The sequence below is a fragment of the Podarcis erhardii genome (assembly GCF_964252035.2).
Source record: "Podarcis erhardii genome assembly, chromosome: 6".
Taxonomy (NCBI): domain Eukaryota; kingdom Metazoa; phylum Chordata; class Lepidosauria; order Squamata; family Lacertidae; genus Podarcis; species Podarcis erhardii.
This window is the reverse complement of record NC_138510.1, coordinates 3197252-3221962: the sequence shown is the minus strand read 5'-3', so window position 1 is coordinate 3221962 and position 24711 is coordinate 3197252. Positions and strand designations below refer to the sequence as shown.

Below are 24711 nucleotides of genomic sequence, written 5' to 3'. Positions count from 1 at the left end.
TCTGTTTCTCAGCTAGAATTCCCTGTTTCTTTTAAAGAAACAAGTCTTTCGGGGTTTTAGTGGTGGCAAATAGATTAGGTATCACTCTTGGTTTCCCCTCTGTCTGCGACTTCTGCAGTTCTTGCGGATTTGCCCAAAATTACTGAGCCAGCTGTGTGGCTCAGTTTTGTGTTCAGGCTTAAAAACAAACAAACAGCCAACCAGTGTTGGGAATTGCTTGCCTCTCCCTGAATGCCTTTGGCTATGGAGACAAAATCTCCTTTCTCGTTGCAGGAGAAGCTCACGTGTCCAGTGGTGCTACTGCTCTTGTGCCATGGGGTGAGCAGTTTCTACGTGCCGGGGGTGGCACCCATCAACTTCCACCAAAAGGATCCTGTAGAAATAAAGGTAGGTTGGTGAAGTGGTTGACCATTTGAATAGGCACACACCGTGTGTGTGTGTGTGTGTGTGTGTGTGTGTGTAACAATAATAAACAGTGGTACTTATGCCAACCTGGAATACCATTAGTTAGCTATATTTGCGAAACAGTAATAATGCCCTTAGGGCCGCGGGTGGCGCTGTGGGTTAAACCACAGAGCTTAGGACTTGCCGATCAGAAGGTCGGCGGTTCGAATCCCTGCGATGGGGTGAGCTCCTGTTGCTTGGTCCCTGCTCCTGCCAACCTAGCAGTTCAAAAGCACGTCAAAGTGCAAGTAGATAAATAGGTACCGCTCCAGCGGGAAGGTAAACGGCGTTTCCGTGCGCTGCTCTGGTTCGCCAGAAGCGGCTTAGTCATCATGCTGGCCACATGACCCGGAAGCTGTACGCCGGCTCCCTCAGCCAATAAAGCGAGATGAGTGCCACAACCCCAGAGTCGGTCACGACTGGACCTTAATGGTCAGGGGTCCCTTTACCTTTAATAATGCCCTTTTAAAAAAGGATGAATTATTACGTTAAACATTTTGTACTTTCCTTCCCCCATAAGAGCTCAGAGTGGAATACATAGGTTTATTATTACTTATTATTTTATTTTTATTACATTTATATCCTGCCCTTCCTCCCAAAGTTGCCCAGTGGGATGTGTCTCATAACATCCTCCTTCTCTCGTGTTGGGCTGAATGTCTGTGAGACTGCCTTGATGCCATCTAATGAGTGAGGGTTGCCTTCCGGTTTGGAAATGCTTGTAGCTCTAGCCAGCAGCTGGCAGGAGGAGCGTCTGCTGTGCAGCTAAGTTGGCCCCAGCTGCCGTAGGGCTAGCGAGCAAGCTGCCCTTAGGAAAGGGCTCGCTAATGAAATTATAAGGAGAAAAGGTACCTATGGCCACGATCAAACAATAGATGATCACCCGGCAATATTTGGCAGTTCGGTTGGGCCATTTGTGAACCCTGGTGGGAGCCTTGAAGGAGCAGAGAGCGCTTTGCAAAGTAGTGACAGCATTCCCAAGGAACATTTTCTTGAGCTATGGCTTTCGGACACCAATGAGAGGAATATCTCTCTCACGCCCTACAACATGTGTTGCTAACATGGCACCCACAGGTGCATGTGGGCCTTCAGAGTCTCTTCGTGGTGCTGCAGGGTCTGATCCCCCAAGCCTGTTTGTGGTGGGGGGTTACATCTGATCAGGGGACAGTCGACTCCCAGCATCCCTGACCATTGGCCTGGTGGTTGGGGCTGATGGGAATTGGAGTCCCACAACATCCAAAGGGCCACCATGCTGATTTCCCTTCCTCTAAAGTCTGTGTAGATATGCCTGGCAAAAGAGAGAGTGCAAGAGAAAGGGCAGAGAGACATTTACTTTAAAAAAAAATAAAAAACCGGGAATCATGTTTCAATAAAACTGCATCCCAAACCTGAAAATGTTGAAGTCTGTTCTAAAGTGTTGTAAAAATGCTGAATGCCCTGTGAATCCTTTTAAAGAATTGTAGGTTCCATTCCCATAATGTTTTCCTTGCAGCTATAACAAGCTGAAAACCACAGTGGTTTCCTATGTCTGTGCTTCAGCATTTTTGAGGGGTGTGGGTAGGATCAAGTACTACAGGAAGTTAAGTTCTCCAAGACCATTAATACATGGTTCTGGGGTTGTTTGCAGCCTCTTGGGGGCGGGTCAGACATAGGCTCAAACCTTCCGTGGCCTCTTTGTTTTATTTTTTTAACTAAAGCTGTGGGCTTTATCTTGCCATGTAAGCTTCCACACCGATGCCAGCAAGGTTTGGCAAGTCCTGCAGAGCATAAAAACATTTTTATGCAGCCAAGCCCTGGTGTCTCGATGGCCATATCCTGTCTTGTATGTTTCCTCTGTGTTACATAATTTATCTCCATGGAAGGGGTAGAGGGGCATTGGTCCAGTTGTAAACGTGGAAACTAGGGAACTTCCTTCCCTCTTGGTAGAGCTGGAACAATGAATCTGATAATCCCCTTGTTTTTCCAGGCTGTGAAGCTCACTAGTTCACGAACGCAGCTACCTTATGAATATTACTCCTTACCTTTCTGCCATCCGCAGACAGTCACATATAAAGCTGAAAATCTAGGTAAGGGCACAGAGTCCTCCACTTTTCTTTGCATACTTTGGTGTCTGTGGTTGACTGCAGGATCCGTGCGCTGTGTACATGAAGTGGGGGCACCCATTCCAGCCCTTTCCCCAAGGCCCTGGCTCCAGCATATTGCAGTCTCCCCTTCCTCTACTATTGCCTGTAGTCCAGAATGCAATGGGCAATCAGTTATTCATTTGGGCTGACGCTCTTAATGCTTTAATCATGAGGGTGGATCTCTCTGGGGAAACTGGTAGTTTCTAAATGGAAGGGTTGAGGTGCCAGTTCCACCCAGAATGCCTGGTAAAGAAGAATAAAGCAAGCACATGGTCCTCCCAGTAAGACAGATGGTATATTTCAGTGTTTTGGGCCACCGCCCCTTAGTTCCATAAATTGATCCCAGTGCCCTCTAGCCTATGAAAAGCATTATTCAGAATGGCCGTTTGCATGACCCGCTAAGGAAGATAAAAACACTATAAAATTCAAAACAGTAACAATTAATTGCACATTTATTCCAAATCCAGTTGAAACTATTTAGCTGAGTTAATTCAAGAACAGCAGTGAACTGGATTCGGTGATACCAGCTTTTCAAGATACGATTGCCATTTACACCTCCAGCGCCCCCCTGCTACTCCCTTGCCTCTTAGTACCACCCCCAGGTAATCCCCCCAACAGGTGTGGTCCCATCCCCTTTGGGAACCACTGGTGTGTTTGGATTATTTAACCTCTAAAGCTGCCTTGTCCTGAATCAGATCACTGGCCCACCTAGAAGAGCGATGGGGAACCTGTGTCTTTCCTGAAGTTGCTGGAGGGCAACTCCCATCATCCCTGACCATTGACCAAGGTGACTGTGGCTGATGGGAGTCATCTAAATCCAAAAACCTTTGGAAGGCCACAGGCTCCTGGCTCCTAATCTTGCCCAGTAGGGTCTGTTCCAGCTGTCAGCTTGAGACTTGAGATGTTTACAGCAGGAGATGCCAAAGTTTGAAGGCTGGGGGTTTGTTCTGCCACTCACTGCTGTGAGCTCTCTCATTCTCATTCTCCCTGCCTGCCTTTCATTTGCAGGTGAGGTCCTTAGAGGGGACCGGATTGTCAACACGCCATTCCAGGTTTTCATGAACGTTGAGAAGAAGTGCGAGGTTTTGTGCGAATCCCCCAGCAAGCCTGTAACCCTGACCAAGGAAGCGAGCAAGCTGATCGCCGAACGGATCCAGGAGGAATACTATGTCCACCTGTGAGTCTCTGTCCTCTGAGCATGAGACAGAGCAACTCAGTGGGAGTCCTCCTTGCTTATGGCGAGTCAAGGAGGGGCCCCCTGGGTGGCAGCAGTGGGCAAGTAGCTCTGACTCGAGGGCTTATCTTTGCAGCATCGCCGACAACCTGCCTGTGGCCACGCGGCTGGAATTCTACTCGAACCGCGAGGAGGAAGAGAAGAACAAGGAGAAAGACATCCAGTTTGAGCATGGCTATCGGCTCGGGTTCATGGACAGCCGCAAGGTGAGAATGATAATAATAATAATTTATTATTTATACCCAGCCACTCTGGGCGGCTTCCAACAAAGTATTAAAATACAGTGGTCTGTTAAACATTAAAAGCTTCTCTAAACAGGGCTGCCTTCAGCTGTCTTCTAAAAGTCTGGTAGTTGTTCTTCTCTTTGACATCTGGCGGGAGGGCGTTCCACAGGGCGGGTGCCACCACCGAGATGGCCCTCTGCCTGGTTCCCTGTAACTTGGCTTCTCTCAGTGAGGGAACTGCCAGAAGGCCCTCGGTGCTGGACCTCAGTGTCCGGGCAGAACGATGGGGGTGGAGACGCTCCTTCAGGTCTACTGGACCGAGACCGTTTAGGGCTTTAAAGGTCAGCACCAACACTTTGAATTGTGCTTGGAAACGTACTGGGAGCCAATGTAGAGCTTTCAAGACTGGTGTTATGTGGTTTCAGTGGCTGCTCCCAGTCACCAGTCTAGCTGCCACATTCTGGATTAGTTGTAGTTTCCGGGTCACCTTCAAAGGGAGCCCCACGTAGAGTGCATTGCAGTAATCCAAGCGGGAGATAACTAGAGCATGTATTACTCTGGTGAGACAGACAGCGGGCAGGGAGCGTCTCAGCCTGCGTACCAGATGGAGCTGGTAAACAGCTGCCCTGGACACAGAATTGACCTGCGCCTCCATGGACAGCTGTGAGTCCAAAATGACTCCCAGGCTGCGCATCTGGTCCCTCAGGGGCACAGTTACCCCATTCAGGACCAGGGAGTCCCCCACACCTGCCCACCTCCTGTCCCCCCCAAAACAGTACTTCTGTTTTGTCAGGATTCAACCTCAATCTGTTAGCCGCCATCCATCCTCCAACCACAGCAGTTCCCTTTAAAGCACACTTTATTTTGCATTGTAATACTGAATGTACCAACCATAGGCCTTTGAACTTGCTGTGAATGTTGTATGGAAATCTGAATGCGCATGTGCACACATGCCAGAAACTGAAAGGTGGCAGTGAGGAAAATTCAGGCGGTGTTTACCACAAACTTGCATGCTGCTCTCCCAAAGTATTCGGGCTGCCTGGACACTAAGCCTGCCCTCTCCTTCCTGCCCTCTGGAGATCAGGTGACACATAGACTGGTAAATGTGTGAGAGCTGGGAATTACTGTTTATTTGTCAGACACCTAAAGTTTTTCCTTCTGTGCTGTACAAATATTTTTGTGCTGTACAGGGATTTTTAAAAGCCAAATGCTGACAGGCTTGCAGTCTAATACGTCCCATACAAAAGAGGAAGCCTGGATTTTGAGAGCCAAATAAATATTAGCCCAATGGTTTGATATGGGCAATCTATTCTGATTTCCAAATTCTGAATTATCTTCTGCCGGGGGAGTGGGGGCAGCATCCTAAATGGGTTGCACGATCATAGCTTAACACACTGGGCGGCTGGCCAGCTGCGATTGCACAAATTGAATGCACGCAAGATGGATTTTCCATGCTGGGTTTTCCTGCTGTGGAAAGCACTTTTAAGCTCTCTGGCTTGCTTTTGGGGCTCTGAGAGGCTCTTGCATGAGACCAAGCAGGCGCCTCCCAGAGCCTCATAAGCAAGTCAGAAAGCTTAAATGCTCTCCGCCTTGCATGGTGGGCAAGGCTCACTCAGTGTGTTGGCCCTGGAACGATAGGGGTGGTTGCACAGAGGGTGGTTCTGGCTATATGTGATATCAGCTTTTCACACAATCCCTGGAACCCCCCCCCCCCCAGGGCAGGTTGTGAGTCTGTAGTTTGATGTACAGTGGTACCTCTGGATGTGAACGGGATCCGTTCCGGACCCCCGTTTGCATCCCGAGCAGAACACAACCTGCGCGTGCGCGGGTTGCAATTTGCCACTTCTGCTCATGCGTGTGACGTCATTTTGAGCGTCTGCGCATGTGCGAGCAGTGAAACCCGGAAGTAACCCATTCCGTTACTTCCGGGTCACCGCGGAACGCAACCTGAAAACACTAAACCTGAAGCATATTTAACCCGAGGCATGACTGTATCTTCTAATCTGTACTCCCCTATCATGAAGAATTTGAGGAGAAGTGCAACACACGAAGGAGACCTCTGAGCCTGCAAACCACTTGGCGAGATAGTGCACATCGCCCCAATTAATTTGTATTTTCTTCCTCCAGGGCTTCTAACATCTCTCTTGATATCCCATCTGTTCTAGTTCTACCTGCACAACCACCTCTCCTTCATCCTTTACTACCACAGAGAGGATGTGGAAGAGAACCAAGAGCCTACCTACAGGGTGGTCCGCTTTGAGGTCGTTCCACAGAGCATTAAGCTTGCTGGTAAGAGAAGAGAGCAAGGGCTTTGTGTTGAGAGGGAGGGCCAAGCTCTGGACTTGAACTAAGAGGGACATTTTGGAGAAGAAAGTACAGGTGGGAGAGGAGATCCCATTGGATGATGTGTTTGGGGTGAGCTATGGGAGGGAGAGAGCAGCTCTTGCTCAATCTTGAGGGTTTCTTGCATGTTCTCTCTGGCTGGCTTTAGGCGTGGACCTACAAAGCAGGAAAAGTACACAGAATGGGATTGGGAAACAGGAGCAGTTTGGGACACCAGGGATTCCTGACTTCACTCATTGGCAAAAAAACATGGGCAGGCAGGTGCAGCCAGCCTGGTCCATTTCACAGAAATCGCTTAGAAGGGGACCTGCACATTTTGCAGAGTCACTGCCGGCCAATGCAGGTGAAGGGTGGGGAACCATAAATTGTTGGGACTCCCGTTTCCCTTGCCCCTGGCCATTGGCTACACTGGGTGTGCAGCTGATGGGAGTCCTCTAGCACCATGGGAAGTGGGTGCATAGGCTTCCATCTCTGGTGTGGCGGGATCAAAGGTCTGACTCCATGAAAAACTGTTTCACGCATTGCTGCTTTTGCAGCAGGAACATGGTAGGGATACGTAGCTCAGGGCCATAGCTCAGGGGTAGAGCATCAATCCTCAGCATCTCTAGTAGGGTTGGGAGACACGCTGTGTCTGAAATTCTGGAGAGCCACTGTAGACAATACTGAGCAAGATGGACCAATGGTCTTACTGTAAGGGCAGCTTCCTACATTCCTGTGTATGTGTTTGTGCAACCGGAGGAACATGCAGGGCAGCGCAGCCAGAGGATTGCCACGCAAGGCTAGTTGGAGGGTGAGGGGACCCCAAGCTTGTATAGGGCCTGGGTCTCTGGAGTCAGGCTGCTTCTTCTGACGCGTGAGGTTTTTTTGCCCCCTAGATCTGAAAGCTGACGAAAGGGGTGCCTGTGTCCTGCCTGAAGCTGCCAACTCCGCTCCTCAAGAGATTGACCCCACGAAGGAGAACAAGCTGCTTTTTACCTACTCTGTGCATTGGGAGGTGAGGGCCAGGTTTTTTATTTGGGGAGGGGAGAGGAGAAAGAGGGGAGGAGGTGGAATTGGTGTAGGGGAAATGGTCACCGTGGGGAGAAGATGTCCGAGGGCTGGGAAACCCTAATTAAAAGAAGAGTGGGAAACAGTGTTGGAACATGGATATGGAGGGCCTCAGCTGTCTTTAAGGGAACTCTTTTCATCTCCTGTACATTTCTTTTAAAATCAAGTAGGTTCCCCACCACAGGTTAAGACTCAACAGGAGAAAGCTTGCTTCGGGTGCCACCTGCAAAGAAAAAATTACGGAGTCACAAAAACACCTTTCCCCAGGTTAGGACTACAACTCCCATCGGTCCCAGCCAGCATGCGCTGATGGAAGCTGCAGTCCAAGGCATCAGGAGGGTGCCATGTTGAAGAAGCAGGGCTTTTTAGGTGGTGGCCCCCATCTTGTGAAAAGCCCTGCTCCATTTCAGCCTTTGGGGAACCTGTTAGGGCATTTCTGGCTGGTGTGCCTTTCTGTCCCCTAGTCTGCTGCTTTGGAATTGGGTGTGATTTGCCTTTTCATGTCGTTCGTTCATTTATTTATTTATGTACAAGATTTACTGTAAATCCCTCTTTCTGTCAAGTGAATTGTAGCATGAACGTAGCAGCCTTTAGACCTCTGGCTGATGCATGGGCCCAGAGCTTGCAGTCCCAGGGAATCTTGTCGGTTGGAGCTGAATGTACATGCTAACAGGGAAGTGAGCAGAGGGGATGCCAGCTCCCTGCAATTTTCTCCTTCTCTGGTCAACAGAGCTGGTCTTCTCTTGATCTTTAGGATTATTGTCTTGTTTTCTTCTTGGGCAGTGGTGTGTGTGTGTGTGTGTGCGTGTGTGTGTTTGCATTTGCATTTACATCCAGTGCCAGTCATGCTCTGAGTAGATCCACTGAAATCCATGGGCTAGCTGGGGCCATTAATTTCTGAGTGGAACCTAGTTGAATACAACTCCTGTGGGTTATTTCTTTACAGTGGTGACTCGCAAGATGAAAAGAATCCGTTCCGCAATTCTCTTTGTCTAGCGGTTTTTTCGTCTTGCGAAGCAAGCCCATTGACGGCTTAGCGCTATTAGCGGATTAGCGCTATTAGCGGATTAGCGCTATTAGCGGCTTAGCGGCTTTTAGCGGCTTAGCGGATAAGTGGCTTAGAAAGGGGGGGGGAGACCCCGCAGGAACTCGCAAGACATTTTTGTCTTGCGAAGCAAGCCCATAGGAAATTCGTTTTGCGAAGCACCTCCAAAGCGGAAAACTCTTTCGTCTAGCGAGTTTTCCGTCTTGCGAGGCATTCGTCTTGCGGGGCACCACTGTATTCATAAAGCACTGATTTGCAGAAAAGCAAATACCCCACTTACCCCTTTGCCTCAACTTTCCATCTCCAGCGTGGGAATAATAGTGGACCAACTCAATTAACCTACTAACTAGCTAAACTTCTCCTGTAGGAAAGCGACATCAAATGGGCTTCTCGCTGGGACACTTACCTCACAATGAGTGACGTGCAGATCCACTGGTTCTCCATCATTAACTCCGTCGTGGTCGTGTTCTTCCTTTCGGGTAAGAGAGAAGCCAGGGGGTTTTGTTGGGTGGGGAGTCATTATCTTGCCGCTATATGGTAGGAATAGAGACCGGATACGGGTGGCGCTGTGGTCTAAACCACAGAGCCTAGGGCTTGCCGAACAGAAGGTTGGTGGTTCAAATCTCCGCAACGGGTTGAACTCCCGTTGTTCGGTTCCAGCTCCTGCCAACTTAGCAGTTTGAAAGCACGTCAAAGTGCAAGTAGATAAATAGGTACCACTCCGGCAGGAAGGCGAACGGCGTTTCCGTGTGCTGCTCTGGTTCGCCAGAAGCGGCTTAGTCATGCTGGCCACATGACCCAGAAGCTGTACGCCGGCTCCCTCGGCCAATAAAGCGAGATGAGCGCCGCAACCCCAGAGTCGGTCATGACTGGACCTAATGGTCAGGGGTCCCTTTACCTTTAAGTCGTGTAGACCCAGCTGGGCTATCATTTATGTATATGCTGAGTGAAAGAGTAACAAATCAGAAATAGTCCAGTGGGCTTGGGTTCGAATTCTACCCTCACCACGTGGCCCGATGATCCTGGCTGGGTCTACTACCCATGTAAAAGGACTTTGGAAAGACTGCCTCATAATAAAACAAAAGAGAAACCCAAGACATAAGGGCTGCAGTTTCTATCCCACCTTGTTTTTCACCCTGTTGTGGTTGCAAGGTGTCCTTGGTGTAGAAACACAGTCTCAGGCCTAGAATGGCACGTTCTGCTCTGCCTCCTCATTCCGCTTCATAGGTAGACTCTGAAACACTGTGAGGGTATTGCAAGGATTGGAAGCTGGTTGTAAATAGGTGCTGAATGCTTCTGGCACCCGGTCTGGTCACTGCGGTTTTCTTCACCAGCAACTTGTGTGTCCGTCAGTGTCCTTAGCTGCTTGTCTTTGCTCAGTGCCTGGTGTCGTCTGCGTCTCAGTTTTGCTGCCTGCAGATGGGGTTGAGCTGCGGCAGGGCTGGATCGTGCATCACGTTCCCTTCAGTTGTGGCCAAGCAGTGTAGGGTAAGGGCCACAGTCCATGCTGCACCCTGTATGTGCCACTTCCTCAGCATGCCTGTGTTTTGGTGCAACTCACAGGCCCTGCACACTGGATGGAAACTGCTGCAAGCAATTTTGTGTTGCTGCATGAGAGGAGGGCCAAGGCACAAGGCTTCCTTTTGACCCGTTTTGGAAGGAAGGGGCGCCCCCTGGTGCACAACGAGAGCATTGCAAGAAACGAGGGATGTAGTGATTTTTTTAAAAATAAGAATAAGTTCAATAAAGAACATTATCTGCTTAGAATAGAATGCAATACAATAGAATGGAATGGAATATAACCTTTAGAAGACATATGAACACAACCCTGTACAGTGGATGCTTGGGTTGCGAACATGATCCATGCGGGATGCACGTTTGCAACCCGCAGCGTTTGTAACCTGCGTCTGTACATGCGCGGGTTGCAATTCGGCGCTTCTGCGCATGTGCAAAGCACGATTTAGCGCTTCTGCGCATGCGTGACTGCCGAAACCCAGAAGTAACCCGTTCCAGTACTTCTGGGTTTCGTCAGTCCGCAACCTGAAAGAAACGCAACCTGAAGCGGCTGTAACCCGAGGTATGACTGTATAGGGAAGCTTTTTAATGTGTAATGTTTTATAATGGTTTTATATATGTTGGAAGCCTCCCAGAGTGGCTGGGGCAACCCAGTCAGGTGGGCAGGGTACAAATAAATTATTATTATTATTACTATTACTATTATTACTATTAGTGAGGAATATATGAAATACTTCAGACAGTCCATACGTAGGACACAAGTCATTCCACTACGACACAGAGGTACTGTTTACCTGGTTAAAAAGAGTTGTAAGGGTATTAACACTGGTGTGAGTATAATAAAGTCCTGGGAGTTACAGGGGTTATAACTTAATCTTGAGTATATCCAAGAACAGGTATAGATCCCTCTGGCTCCCTTTACTTGGCTACCTTGCTTTTTCTCCCCTCCTCCCCTTGGGCCCCACTGCCCAACATGGCAGCCCAAGAAAGAGACACTTTTAAAGTGCCTCTGAAGAAGAAAAGAATGCCCTCCAAGGGCCTGTCCAAGTGGCAACTTCCACTGCTTTTGCTGTGACCCCATGTGCGTCAGCAGAAGGCGTGAGAAAATGTGAAAATGAATACTTGTAGCAGCAGCAGCAGCAGCAGCTCCTTTGGCGTAGGGGACTCAAAAGTGCAATTCTTGCTGTGTGAACACAACCTCACCCCCCATTGCTACTGTCTGAGGACATGGCTGAAGCACTGTGGGCAGATGTGGGCTGTGGGGGACTCTGTGTCGACTGACGCATCACTCCTCATGACCCTCTGTTCCCATGTGCTGCTGGCTTGCAGGTGCTTAGGTGCTCAGTGGAATAAACTGCAGTTCATTCATTCCAGGTCTTATTCGTTTCAGGTATTCTCAGCATGATCATCATCCGGACGCTCCGGAAGGATATTGCCAACTACAACAAGGAAGATGACATTGTACGAGAAGCATGATGTGCTTGGGGCTGGCGGGTGGGGTGGGGTGGAGAGGGAGTGGAGACCCTTCCTTGCATCTTGAGAACGTTCCCAGAATCTCCTTTTGAGAAGGGTAGAGGGGAGGTAGCCAAGGAAATGGGTAGAGAATGTAAGAGGAGCTCAGCTGGATTAAATCCGACTTTATTCAGCACTGGGTTTCCCATAACACCGGTCTTGAAAGACCTACATTGGCTCCCAGTACGTTTCCAAGCACAATTCAAAGTGTTGGTGCTGACCTTTAAAGCCCTAAATGCCCTCAAAGGTCCAGTATACCTGAAGAAGCGTTTTCACCCCCATCATTCTACCCGGACACTGAGGTCCAGCACCGAGGGCCTTCTGGCAGTTCCCTCACTGCAAGAAACCAAGTTACAGGGAACCAGGCAGAGGGCCTTCTTGGTAGTGGCACCTGCCCTGTGGAACACCCTCCCACCAGATGTCAAAGAGAACAACAACTACCAGACTTTTAGAAGACAGCTGAAGGCAGCCCTGTTTAGGGAAGCTTTTAGTGTTTGATGTATTGCAGTATTTTAATGTTTTTTTGGAAGCTGCCCAGAGTGGCTGGGGAAGCCCAGCCAGATGGGCGGGGTATAAATAATAAATTCTTATTATTGTCAGCCAGGTGGATGCCTCAGGAAGCCTACTGGAGCAAGGCTGAACATAGTAGCACATAGCTATAATGTCCAGTAGCCACCTGGTCACTTTCTGCTGTTCACCTGACCGATCCCTTTTTAAAAGCACTGCTGTGTCTTGTGGCATCAAATTCCATAGCTAGTGATGTGGGTAGAGAGTCCCTTGCTAGTCCAGAGTTTATACTAGGGCTTAACCACTTAACAGCAGATTCTCGGCAGACCTTACCAGGCCTGCCTTCTCATTCCTTGCTGGGGTGAAACACTTTTCAGCTGCAGGCAGTACCCAGAAGGGCCTTAAGGTTTTGTGAAATGTGGTGACTTGCAAAGAGGAGAGCCCTTTGGGAGGGGAGGACATTCTCTGTACATCTCTGTGGCTGTCGGGGGGGGGGGGGAGAGAGACGTGTATGTGGCAGTCCATTTTGTGGGGCTTGATTTCAATCCCCCTGTGTGTCGATTTCCCCTGCAGGAAGACACCATGGAGGAATCTGGGTGGAAGCTGGTGCACGGTGATGTTTTCAGGCCGCCTCAGTATCCCATGATCCTCAGCTCCCTCCTGGGCTCTGGAATCCAGCTCTTTTGCATGATCCTGATTGTTATTTGTGAGTATCCCACCTGGGGAGCCTGGGAGTGCTTCTTTGTGAAAAGTGGGCAGGGGAGAAGAGACTCTAGAGGCTAAGGAGGAAGACAGCTTGTTGAACAAGCTAGTCCCTCTATGCTGGGAGATGTGGCCTTACATCAAAGCCCTTTTGGCAATTGCCAAGACATCGGCTTGTCTGCATTCTGATGCTCAGGTGTCAGTTTCCTCTTGGAGCCACATACTGACGGCGCCCACCCCCTTGAAAGACCCCTTTGCATTCTAGGGAATCGTGTGCTGTTAATAGTTGTTTGCTTTAAATGTATATCCGAGCTGTTTAGGGATTATGTCTCCTACCTGCCCACAGACTATCTTGCCAAAGTGGTGCATGCTCTAGTTATCTCTCGCTTGGACTACTGCAATGCACTCTACGTGGGGCTACCCTTGAAGGTGACCCGGAAACTACAACTAATCCAGAATGCGGCAGTTAGACTGGTGTCTGGGGGCGGCCGCCAAGACTGCATAACACCAGTCTTGAAAGACCAACATTGGCTCCCAGTACGTTTCCGGGCACAATTCAAAGTGTTGGTGCTGACCTTGAAAGCCCTAAACGGCCTTGGCCCAGTATACCTGAAGGAGCATCTCCACCCCCATCATTCTGCCCAGACGCTGAGGTCCAGCACTGAGGGCCTTCTGGCGGTTCCCTCAGTGCAAGAAGCAAAGCTACAGGGAACCAAGCATGTATTTTTAATCTTTGTTGGAAGCCGTCCAGAGTGGCTGGGAAGACCCAGCCAGATGGGTGGGGTACAAATATATTATTATTATTATTATTATTATTATTATTATTATTATTATTATTATTAATGACTGCTCGCTAACCCACTTCAAGCCTGTTTGAAAAAACAAGTGGGGATAGGAAATTTGAAAAATAGTGCCATGGTGAACAAATGTGCTTTGTGAATACTCATCAAAGCACACACACCCCTTTTCAGTGTGCAAGGGCTCTCTGAATTCCGGCAGGTTAGCTTTCTGCAGAGGAGTATTGGTTTGTGAGTGGTGGGCCTTAATCCTCTTTGCCTTGCCTTTCAGTTGTGGCCATGCTGGGGATGCTGTCTCCTTCCAGCCGAGGTGCCCTAATGACCACAGCCTGCTTCCTCTTCATGTTCATGGGGTAAGTGGTGTGACTTGTCCCTTGTGTCAGCCATCATCCCTCTGCCTGACCTGTGATGGGAGGTAACCATCTGTTTCTCCTCTCTGTGTCCTCTGCACTAGGGTTTTTGGTGGTTTCTCCGCTGGTCGACTCTATCGGACACTGAAAGGCCACCGGTGGAAGAAAGGGGCTTTCTGCGTAAGTGATACTTATCTTCACAAACCCAGAGGGACTTGGGAAAGTGCGTGAGGGCAAACTGCGGAGCCTCATTTGTTTCTGATGATGAGATAACCACTGTGGCTGTTGGAAGGGGCCCTGGCATAATCTCGGGATAGAGTTGCTGGGGGTGTTATACCTTGGAATCTGAACTTTGCTTTACAACAGAAAATAGGCATAATAGAAGAAATCAGGCTTTGGGGAGGGATAAAGGGCACAGTGCAAATGATTTCTTGCTGCCGCCGCCTGTTTTATTTATCGTTGGTGGATTTTATGATATTGATTGATTTTGTTCTAGATTTTTCTTGGGACACGGGTGGCACTGTGGGTTAAACCACAGAGCCTAGGGCTTGCCAATCAGAAGGTCGGCGGTTTGAATCCCCACGACGGGGTGAGCTCCCGTTGCTTGATCCCTGCTCCTGCCAACCTAGCAGTTCGAAAGCACGTCCAAGGGCAAGTAGATAAATAGGTACCACTCCAGTGGGAAGGTAAATGGTGTTTCCGTGCGCTGCTCTGGTTCGCCAGAAGCGGCTTAGTCATGCTGGCCACATGACCCGGAAGCGAGATGAGCGCCGCAACCCCAGAGTCGGTCACGACTGGACCTAATGGTCAGGGGTCCCTTTACCTTTAGATTTTTATTAGTATTTGCAATTATAATGTTGCTTGCCACCCTGGGGCTCCAGAATGAAGAGAGGGACTACAGATTCCTTAAATAAATAAGTTGAATTTGGCTGTTTGAATAACTCATGCAGCTTTGCAGGTCCCTGCAGCTTTTGCTTCTCCACATCAAATCTTGTGTTTAGTCTGTGCTCTGGGACTTCACTGTTTGCTTCTGGGATGCTTTCAGACTTTTACCCCACAGCATCAGGAGTGCAAACTGAGATGAGGATGATTCCTAGCATTTTCCAAGTAGATAAATTTTTAGGTCAGTAGGTAGGACGGTAGGTCAGTAGCAATTTTATGTGTTTATTGCTGAAAGTCCGTTTTGATAAAACTGAAAGCATCAGGAGTGCAAACTGAGATGAGGATTATTCCTAGCACTTTTAAGTAGGTAGGTAGCAATTTTATGTGTTTATTACCTGAAGTCCCTTTTGATAAAACTGAAAGGAAGTACCTTTGAGTGTGCAGAGACTTTGCACTCCTTCTCCCATTTCAATTTTACAACAGTCCTGTGTGGCTGGTCAATATTGTTATCACCATGTTGCTGTTGCAATGCATCCAAGGAAACGGGGGCAATTGGCAGGCCCCCAGCTGGCTCCAGCCCACCGGCTGGTGTGCCAGGCAAACTCCGGTCCTTGGTGCAGCATAAATATGCAACCCAGGCTTTAGAAGACGGAGCACGCTATTCAGCAGAGAAACGCTGCGCAGACAGAAGTGGCAGGAGAGGCTGTGTGAGCATATTTACAAGCAGGTTTATTCAGCGTAGATCAGGACAAAAGGAAACATGTCTGATCTCCTTCGTGTCCAAAGCAAAACAGAAAGCTGTACACAAACGGAAGTTCCCAGCATGCAATGCTGATGTGTCTTACAGACATGTGACATGCAACAGTCCCATGTCTGTTCCTTAAGATGGAATGGAACATCCCAACAGTTGCAGGTGCTGAAGCAATGTGTGTTGAGGGAACTAATCTGTGGCAGATCTGGAATTTGAATTGGGGGCTTTGTGAGTCATATCTTGGTCTGTGGATCACCGGCCCTTGCAGAGGCTCTCAGGCTGCTGCCTTCTGTGCTGGTGCTGTGAAATGGCGTAGGAACTGCATTAGGTTCCAAGGATTAGCCTTGCTGACACCGTCTGCCACTGTCGTCATTCAGTCCTGCTTGTTTTGCTCCTTGCAGACAGCCACCCTGTACCCAGGAGTTGTCTTTGGGATATGCTTCATCCTGAACTGTTTCATCTGGGGCAAGCACTCGTCAGGAGCAGTATGTATCTTCCCACCTCTTTGCTCTCTCTGGAAACACTTGGCTTGGTCTACTCTTTTCTAACTCTTATATTCATAATTTGTGTGTGTTTATATGTTCTGAGACATAAGAAATGTTGGTTGGCTCCTTTTAAGCTCCTCATATGTTTTGCCTTCCCTAATATACACATAGGATGGCGCTGTGGGTTAAACCCACAGAATCCCCCCGACGGGATGAGCTCCCGTTGCTCGGTCCCAGCTCCTGCCAACTTAGCAGTTCGAAAGCACCTCAAAGTGCAAGTAGATAAATAGGTCCCACTCCAGTGGGAAGGTAAACAGCGTTTCCGTGCGCTGCTCTGATTCGCCAGAAGCGGCTTAGTCATGCTGGCCACATGATCCGGAAGCTGTACGCCGGCTCCCTCGGCCAATAAAGCGAGATGAGCGCTGCAACCCCAGAGTCGGCCATTACTGGACCTAATGGTCAGGGGTCCCTTTACCTTTACCAGTATACACATACAATGCATAATAATGATAATAATGATATAATAATTAATAATTTGTTTCTTGTACCCCACCCATCTGACTGGGTTGCCCCAGCCATTCTGGGCAGCTTCCAACAGAATATAAAAGAACATAACAAAACATGAGACCTTAAAAGCTTCCTGATACATTCTGTGAAATTATCTCCCTCCCCTCAGGCCCCACCCCCAAGAGGATGCTGCCATTTCTGTAGCTATTAAAAAAGACATTTAAGAACAATTTTCTAAATCTTGATTTTTCCAAAATATTCTGTGAAATACCCAAGCAGGACACATTTTGAACATTAGGAATTATGAAACCACGTTAGCTTCCTGGTGTTGCATTCATTTCCCCCCTGCCAGGCGAGTTCTCTTAGACTCACCTTCACCAATCTGGTGTCTTCCAGATCAGGGAGCTCTTTCTGACTGGTGGACCAGATCCTTATCTCCTGGCTGCTCCTGGGCTAAATTTGGCAGATGTGCAGAGCCTTGGATCCAGTTGTGCCGGCCACACCAGTCTTTCCAAGTGCTTTTGCCCAGCAGGGAGTGTGTCTTTGAACTGTGACAATTCCTCTTGCCTGCCAGGTTGGGCAGAGGGGTGTGTGGCTGTAACTGTGCATGGAAACCTCTGGCTTTTATGTGGGCTACCTCACCAAAAAAATAAAATAATCTCACCTGTTCCTCTAGCTTCACTGCCATTGTTATGTGGTCCCCCAAAGGCTTCCCATCAGGAAATGGGGTGCTTGGACTGCGAAAGGTTCCCCACTCCTTCTCTAAAGAAATGCTAGGCCATAGTATCACCTTGTGAACCTTCCGTCTTGATGCTCTGGGGCAAAGGGGTGGCTCCAGGTACATCTTGCCTTGCCAGGTCCCGTTCAGCTATTGCCGCACCTTCTGCCAGCCACCTGTTCTAAGAGCTGGGTTGACATTTACAGGTCCCTTTCCCCACCATGGTGGCTCTCCTTTGCATGTGGTTTGGCATCTCCTTGCCCCTAGTCTACCTGGGATACTACTTTGGATTTCGCAAGCAGCCTTACGACAATCCTGTCCGGACCAATCAGATTCCAAGGCAGATTCCGGAGCAGAGGTGGTACATGAATCGATTCGTCGGGTGAGTGACCCAAAAAACCCTTTCCTGCGCAGCTGGGCCAAATGACTTTTGGGTAGCTCTTTCTTTTCTTCTTTTTGGAGATCAGTGAGCAAGTTGCTTCAGAAAAGCTTGGAAAGATCCTTAGGCCCTTCCACTGCCACCTTGGGCAGTAAAGCATGAGACTCTCAGGGTCATGGGTTCAAATCCCACAGGGCAAAAAGATTCCTGCACTGCAGGTGGATGAGCCAGGTAGTCCTATGATTCTAGGATTTGATGATTCTAAATAGGAACTGGAGCACTGATGCTGCTGCTGGCTGGGTTTGGGATTCAGCTGAGCTACCAGAATTTGATGGCTCCATCCAAGGGCTTATTTTTAAAAGGATGTGCTGTTCCGTTGCTGGAAGGGAAGGCTTTCTAGTGAGGGCAAGCAGTTCTGCCTCTTGGATGGCTTATCTTGTCATCAATAATCATAGTTTAGAGGTCCTGGGCCCTAAGGAAGTCAGACTATCCTCCACCAGGGCCAGGGCCTTCTCAGTGATGGCTCCGACCTGGTGGAATGCTCTGTCCCAGGAGACCAGGGCCCTGCAGGATTTAACTTCCTTCCGCGGGGCCTGTAAGATAGGGCTATTCTGCCTGGCTTTCAATTGCAACTTAGCCTGATCTTTTATTCCCCTTCCTTCTTTCCCTCCGTCTCCCCTTTTTATGAAGATTACCTGCTCTGGGATCCCACAGCTAATTCTCCCCTGGTCTCCTCACTGGCCCAAATAGGACTAACTTAGCCAGCTAGCCCTGGTGATCATCTAATGTTTATTGGATGGTTTTCCGCCCTAAATTGACCTTTGAATTCTGAATTTATTATTCACGCTTTATACTGTATTTTATGCTGTTTTTTGTTGCATCAATTAAGTGTTTTAAATTTGTTGTTAGCCGACCTGAGCCCGGTTTTCTGAACCGCGAAGGTTGGGGTATAAATGAAATTTTATTATTATATTATTATACTGCTGCCACCACCAGCACCCCAGTCAGCTGGATCATCTGCAGCCAACCAGGGTGGGGCTCAGGCACTTTGAGGGGCAGAAAATGAAAAGATGTAACTGTAGCTCAGTGCCAGATCATATGTTTTGGAGCCAGGTAATGCCAGGTTCAGTCCGGGTCATGTCCTGTTGAAAGGGTCTTGCATTACAGAGTTCAGAAAGCTGCTGTCTGTCAGAGTTGTCACCAACTCTGTGCTGGATGGCTCAAAACGCTGACGGTACGAGGGAAGCTTCCTAACTTTCTTACAGCCCCAGAGATGGAATAGATGGGAACATAGACTTATGGATGGCCACTCCCCATAGTAACCAAATGAAATACTAGTTTCTGGGGGAGGAAAAGCAGCCTAGAGCCTTCCTGCTTATGGGCTTCCTGGAAGCAGCTGGCTGGCTGTTGTCAGAAACAGTGCTTGACTAAATGGCCTTGGGTCTTATCCAGCTGGCCTGCTCTTAGGTTTGCAATGTGTGCAGCTCTAACTAGCATCGCTGGATCTACACCTGCTCCTACAGTAACCAAATTCTGTCTCTCATCTTTAGGATCCTTATGGCTGGAATTCTGCCTTTCGGAGCCATGTTCATTGAACTTTTCTTCATCTTCAGCGTAAGCGCCATTGCTGCTCTCTTCTTTTCTGACGTGGGCTTCCCAGAGAGGTGCATCATGTGCCTTTTTTTTAAAGAGTGGTGTTGGCATGGGGTGTGTCAGAACAAGCAGGGCTTTTATTCAGCTCAGCTCCGGCACCTCTCAAGTGGCTGCCACTGCTATTCTAAGAGAACCAGGGAGAAGTTCATGGTGAGCTCCGGCCCCTCTTTTTCTAGAAAAATAGCACTGAGAACAAGCATGTTTTTGGGTGGGTGTGCGCAGGATGAAGAATGCTTGCTCTCCCTTGTCAAGTCTTCTGGGCTTTGCACTCTAGGTTGAGATGTGGCCCTGCAGAGCCTTCCATTATTGGTCGTGGCAGCCCCAGAAATTGAGCTGCAACATTTTGCTTCTTTAACTATCTCCAATTGGTGAATGCCTTGCGAGAAGGGATGGGTGTCTGGCTGCTCTGCAAGACAGAGATGCCTTTCATGAGCATAGAACGGATCCAGGATCCCTTACAATTCTCCTGAAGAAATGGTCCAGCGGAACTGAAAATGCAACTTAGTTCTGGGAGACCTGTCTAGAGCCAACTCGGTTACACAAGCAATTGAATAATCCCCCGATTCTTTGAGGAAAAGCCAGGGTTAAAGTGGAGAGAATTGGATAGAGGTTTGTGGTGTAGGTTTGCTTCGCTGCCTTTTTCTGCGAAGCGACAAGCTTCTTGTGTATCAAGAGCTGTCCCACCATATTCATGTCTCCTCCTTTGTGCACATCTTCTTCTCTCGCATCCAGGCAATTTGGGAGAACCAGTTCTACTACCTCTTTGGCTTCCTCTTCTTGGTGTTCATCATCCTCGTGGTCTCTTGCTCCCAGATCAGCATCGTCATGGTGTACTTCCAGCTCTGTGCAGAGGTAATAGAGCAGATTAATCCTGGGGTTGTTGTTGGTGGGTTGCAGGGAATGGAACCCAGTTCTGCAAGGTGCCTCAAAGGGAAACATGGATCAGATTTAGGTAGAGAGACAGAGCTCCTGTCCTCAAATATACAAGTCAGTTAATATATTCATCTGAATTGATCGGTATTGCTTTTCCAGAACTGCACAAGAAAGCCAGCATACCCTGGAGGAAAGTCGGCTTTTCCCTGGCATGCTAATTTTCTGTGTTCAGGGAGGGTTTTTGGCTTGTGTTTCTGCGAGGAAGAATTTACACTTTCACGTGTCTGGAGAGTCTGTCTTCAGCTTGCAGTCTTGCCTAGTTTGAAGAGAACCGCAGGGATGAAAGCAGCTTGGCTCGCCCCCTGTCCTGGGCTGCAGATCTACTGCCCACCACACCTGAAGATCTCATTTGAGTGCACACCTGAAGATCTCAAACCTGCATGCTCTCAGTCACAGCATGCCACTCGCAGAGCTTGTGTGGTCAAAACAGCGGATGCCCAAACACGACTGGGCACCTGCGAGGGTTGTTGAGAGTGCTGGCAGAATGATGCCGTGTGTCTTTCCTTTGTTTGCCAGGATTATCGATGGTGGTGGAGGACTTTCCTAGTGTCCGGAGGTTCTGCCTTCTATGTGTTGATTTACGCAGTCTTCTACTTTGTGAATAAGGTACTGCTACTGTTTTCACCAGATCTGAATCCTACACTCAGTAACTATTGAATGGGCTGCGATATCTGGTCAGGGAGGCTGTAGAGGGGCAAAACTTGCTGCTCTTGAGCACTTTGGGTGGGAGATAAATAAATATTTTTTTATTTATACCCCGGCCTTCCCGGTTCAAAAACCGGGCTCAGGGCGGCTAACAACAATTTAAAACACTTATTTATAAAGACAGCACAAAATACAGTATAAAAACATGAATGACAATAAAATTCAAAAATTAATTAGATAATCCCCAGGGCTAGCTGGCTGAATTGGTCCTACTTGGGCCAGCGAGGAGGCCAGGAGAGAATTAGCTGCGGGGTCTCAGAGCAGGTGATCTTCATACAAGGGGAGGGGGAGGGAAGAAAAGGGAAATAAAAGATCAGGCTGAATTCAAATTAAAGGCTAGGCAGAATAGCTCTGCCTTACAGGCCCAATGGAAGGAGGTTAAATCCTGAAGGGCCCTAAGTCTCCTGGGACAGAGCATTCCACCAGGTCAGAGCCATCACTGAGAAGGCCCTGGCCCTAGTGGATGTTCCATGATACACAACATGGTTGAGGTGGAAGGCCAAGCGAGGTTCCCACCCTGCTTTTCCTTGGTTTAGGAGGGCTACTGCAGAGGCTTTGGCACATGCTTCCTCTGACCTTCTGGTTCTCTCTTGCAGCTGGACATTGTCGAGTTCATTCCTTCCTTGCTGTACTTCGGCTACACAGCTCTCATGGTGCTGTCCTTCTGGCTCTTGACGGGGACCATTGGCTTCTATGCAGCCTACATGTTTGTCCGCAAGATTTACGCTGCTGTGAAAATAGACTGAAGATGCTCTGGCGCCACGTGGCACAAAGCAGCTGGTCCCCTCTGTTTCCTCCTAGGAAGGAAGTGGGGAACTCTCTCTCTCTCCCTCTCTCCTGTTTCTCCCAAGGAAACAAAACCCGGCTGGAGTGGGGGACACAAGGAATAAAAATAGTTCAATTTTTTGGAATGTAACCTTTGGCACAGTGTCCGTGGAATCGGGTTTCTTGGTGGGGAGGGTGTGTAGATACTTTGCATTTTAACTTTTATCCTATTCTGGTTATAAGGGATTTATTTTCTCTCTTCTTTTTTTTAGCCGAGACGCATTCCCCTCAATGAGTAATCTTTCTCCCCCCTCCTTTTCGTCTAATTCATTTTCTGTAATGACAATAATAGGAGATTGCAATGGTTACAAATTCACGAATGAGTTTGGGGAAGATTCATCCTTTGGTGATCGCACAGCGTAGCCTTTTGCTGTGCCTTTGCTTGGAGCAAGACGGCAGAAAGAAGGTCTGCCGCCACCTCATCATGCTCCAGTTCCGGCAAGTGCAGTTTTCTCACGGAGGGCTCTCAGACTGCCTCCCCTGGGCTGCTTGATGCTGGAAGTGTCACAGTGCAGATGGTGGCAGACACCTATTGTCTTAGGACGCTCACTTGCTTTGAACCACGATAAACTGATGATGTGGAACCACTGCCTGCTGAAAAGTGGAACAGGCCTGCAAACTGGAGGAAGGCTACTTGGAAGTCCTGGGGGAACCCCAGGGGATTTCTCAACACTGGGGTGAGGTTTAGAGACTGGAAAACGTGCTCTGTTGTTCATGTGCCAAGGAATCAATGGCTCAGATGTTGGGAGCTGCTGCTGTAATGTGCAAGAGAGGGGAGGGAACTGGGAGAGTTCTGTTCCCCTGACCCCAATGTCAAAAGAAAGGAATTGTTCTCCCTTCCTACCCACACCCCTGCACATTTGGCCGACCCCCTTTTCTCACTTGTTCAGTTCTGTCTCTCCCTCCAGAAATTGAAGTGCATTGGCAGCTTTACTCTCGACTTCTATGTGAACTAGGTTACGTAGTCACAAGACCAAGGTTATGCTATCAAATTATATTTTAGCCAAGCACAATGGATCGCAGTCTCCCTTCTCTGAGACAGGAACACCCCGCTCTTAATGCGCTGCGCATCGCAAACGAGCCTGAATCAATTTACTGGGAGATGGTTGTAAACACTTCCTTTGATAAACAGAAACTTGCTTATTTGTAATCAGAATTACAATACTGGAATTATTATTTTTTTCAATTGCTGAAAATTAGGTCTAATTGTGGAATGGTCTAGTTGCAGTTTTCTGCTTTATGAATGAGCTGTTCCGGCAAAAGTGGGAATGCCATGGGTGGGGTGGGGAAGGGAGGCATGCACTGGGGGGGGGGGCATTTTTTCCATGGAAAATTAATCTCTTTGGGAACACATATTTAAGATCGTTAAACATGTATTTGTCATCAATGATGATGCCTCTTATGTGTGTCTTAATTTACCTGCCCTGTGGTAGTGGTATCTGCAGGAAACTACTGGGGTGAGCCTGCAGGCTCACAGGGAATGGGGGCCTTGCTCCTGCATTGCTCCTCTGCCCACCCATTGCTTCCTTGCCCCCCATGCCAAAGCCACACCAGCCACGAATCAAGGTCTGACAAAGGGGGAGCCATGGCATTTACTACTTTTGCTATGGATCCCTTGGTGAACTGTGATCTGAGCTACCATTAGGGTACTTGACTAGGGCCTGGAGTATGCTAATTCTGCACACTAGCAGAAGCAGAGGTATGGAAGAGTTTCAGCTAGTGCAACGGGCTCCCCCACCCAATGCGCCCTTGCAATTCACTCCGATGAATTGGGAGAAACCCCAGAACATCAGGGCAGGGAGGAGGGTGGATTGTTCCATGTGGGAAGCAGGAAGGCTTGCGCTGACATAATGATCAGAAGAGTGCAATGTTGATTTATTCCCCAAGTCCTTTCTCCCCCTCCCTGTGATTTTCTTTTTCCAACCAGAACTGCTCTATCCCTGGCCTTCCACTATGTTTCTTGTATTTTTTAATGTATTGTTTGAGCCCAACTGTAAATAAATATGCTGTTGTTGTCATTGTGTCTTTGATTGTGCAACTTCAGCCATGGGTGACCTGTCTTAGGTTTTCCAAGTTGCAGGTGACATAACTCACATTTGCTCTGCTGTTAATCATTCTGATCACATCATTTGCCAAAAACGATGTTCTGTGAGAAGGGAAACTTTGCCATGGACGTCTGAGCTGGCAAGAGGAAGAATGCCCATCTTCTCCCTGCAGGACAGCCATTCTTGAAGCTACCTGATGGCTTTGTTCCACTTCCGGGGAGGGTGTATGTCCTCCCCACCCGAGTCCCTACTGCTTCTACCCTTGAAGGGGTGAGGTTCTGAGTAGTCCCTGTCTTGTTGAAACCATATATGGAGTGTTGGGTTTACCGTATAGTTTCTTAAATATTGCCTTTAAATGTATGGATTAATTTTGACCCTGCCACAGCCACCAGTACAAACTTGAAAAGGTCTTATGTCATTCAAGGTGGCATTTCAAAGCCCAAAAAAGAGATCAAGACTTGGGGAATATCTCTTTAGACTTCTTGAATTCTGAGCAAGGGATAAGTCTTAGCAGCAGTAATTTTATTAGTCTGTTATATTCCATGTCACTGGCATTTAATACAGTGGTGCCCCGCAAGACGAACACCTCGCAAGACGGAAAACCCGCTAGACGAAAGGGTTTTCCGTTTTGGAGGCGCTTCGCTAAACGAATTTCTCTATGCGAAAAAATCTTGCGAGTTCCCGCGGGTTTTTTTCACTTCTCCCCCCTTTCCTAAGCCGCTTATCAGCTGTTCCGCTGATAAGCCGCTTAACAGCTGATCGCTAAAAGCAGCTAAACCGCTAATAGCGCTAATCTGCTAAGCTGTCAATGGGCTTGCTTCGCAAGACGAAAAAACCGCTAGACGAAGAGAATCGCGGAAGGGATTCTTTTCGTCTTGCGAGGCACCACTGTATAAACAAGTAGGACCAAAAACAAAATGTTGCTGTATGTCCCAACCCCTCTAAGCACTCGTTTGTTCAGGGTTGAAGCAGCAAGTTACTTCCTCCA

General features: G+C 48.5%; 1 protein-coding gene across 1 annotated transcript; it reads left to right on the top strand.

The window, feature by feature from the left end:
- Positions 1–228: 228 nt before the first annotated feature.
- TM9SF4 (transmembrane 9 superfamily member 4) lies at positions 229–23696 on the top strand. Its single transcript, XM_081867714.1, has 17 exons — positions 229–387; positions 2408–2507; positions 3573–3741; positions 3875–4004; positions 6188–6311; positions 7241–7359; positions 8825–8936; positions 11363–11433; positions 12565–12697; positions 13762–13843; positions 13945–14020; positions 15875–15958; positions 17390–17565; positions 19113–19176; positions 19948–20067; positions 20665–20754; positions 21450–23696. Exons 1-17 carry the CDS (start codon positions 232–234, stop codon positions 21597–21599), a joined length of 1956 nt encoding a protein of 651 aa, XP_081723840.1. The 5' UTR covers positions 229–231; the 3' UTR covers positions 21600–23696.
- Positions 23697–24711: the final 1015 nt, after the last annotated feature.

Coding starts and splice junctions, on each gene's coding strand:
- TM9SF4 (XM_081867714.1), top strand. CDS start 232: ATGCCTTTGGCTATGGAGACAAAATCTCCTTTCTCGTTGCAGGAGAAG. Junction 11,434..12,564: donor ACAACAAGGAAGATGACATT/GTACGAGAAGCA, acceptor TTTCCCCTGCAG/GAAGACACCATGGAGGAATC. Junction 20,755..21,449: donor TCTTCTACTTTGTGAATAAG/GTACTGCTACTG, acceptor TCTCTCTTGCAG/CTGGACATTGTCGAGTTCAT.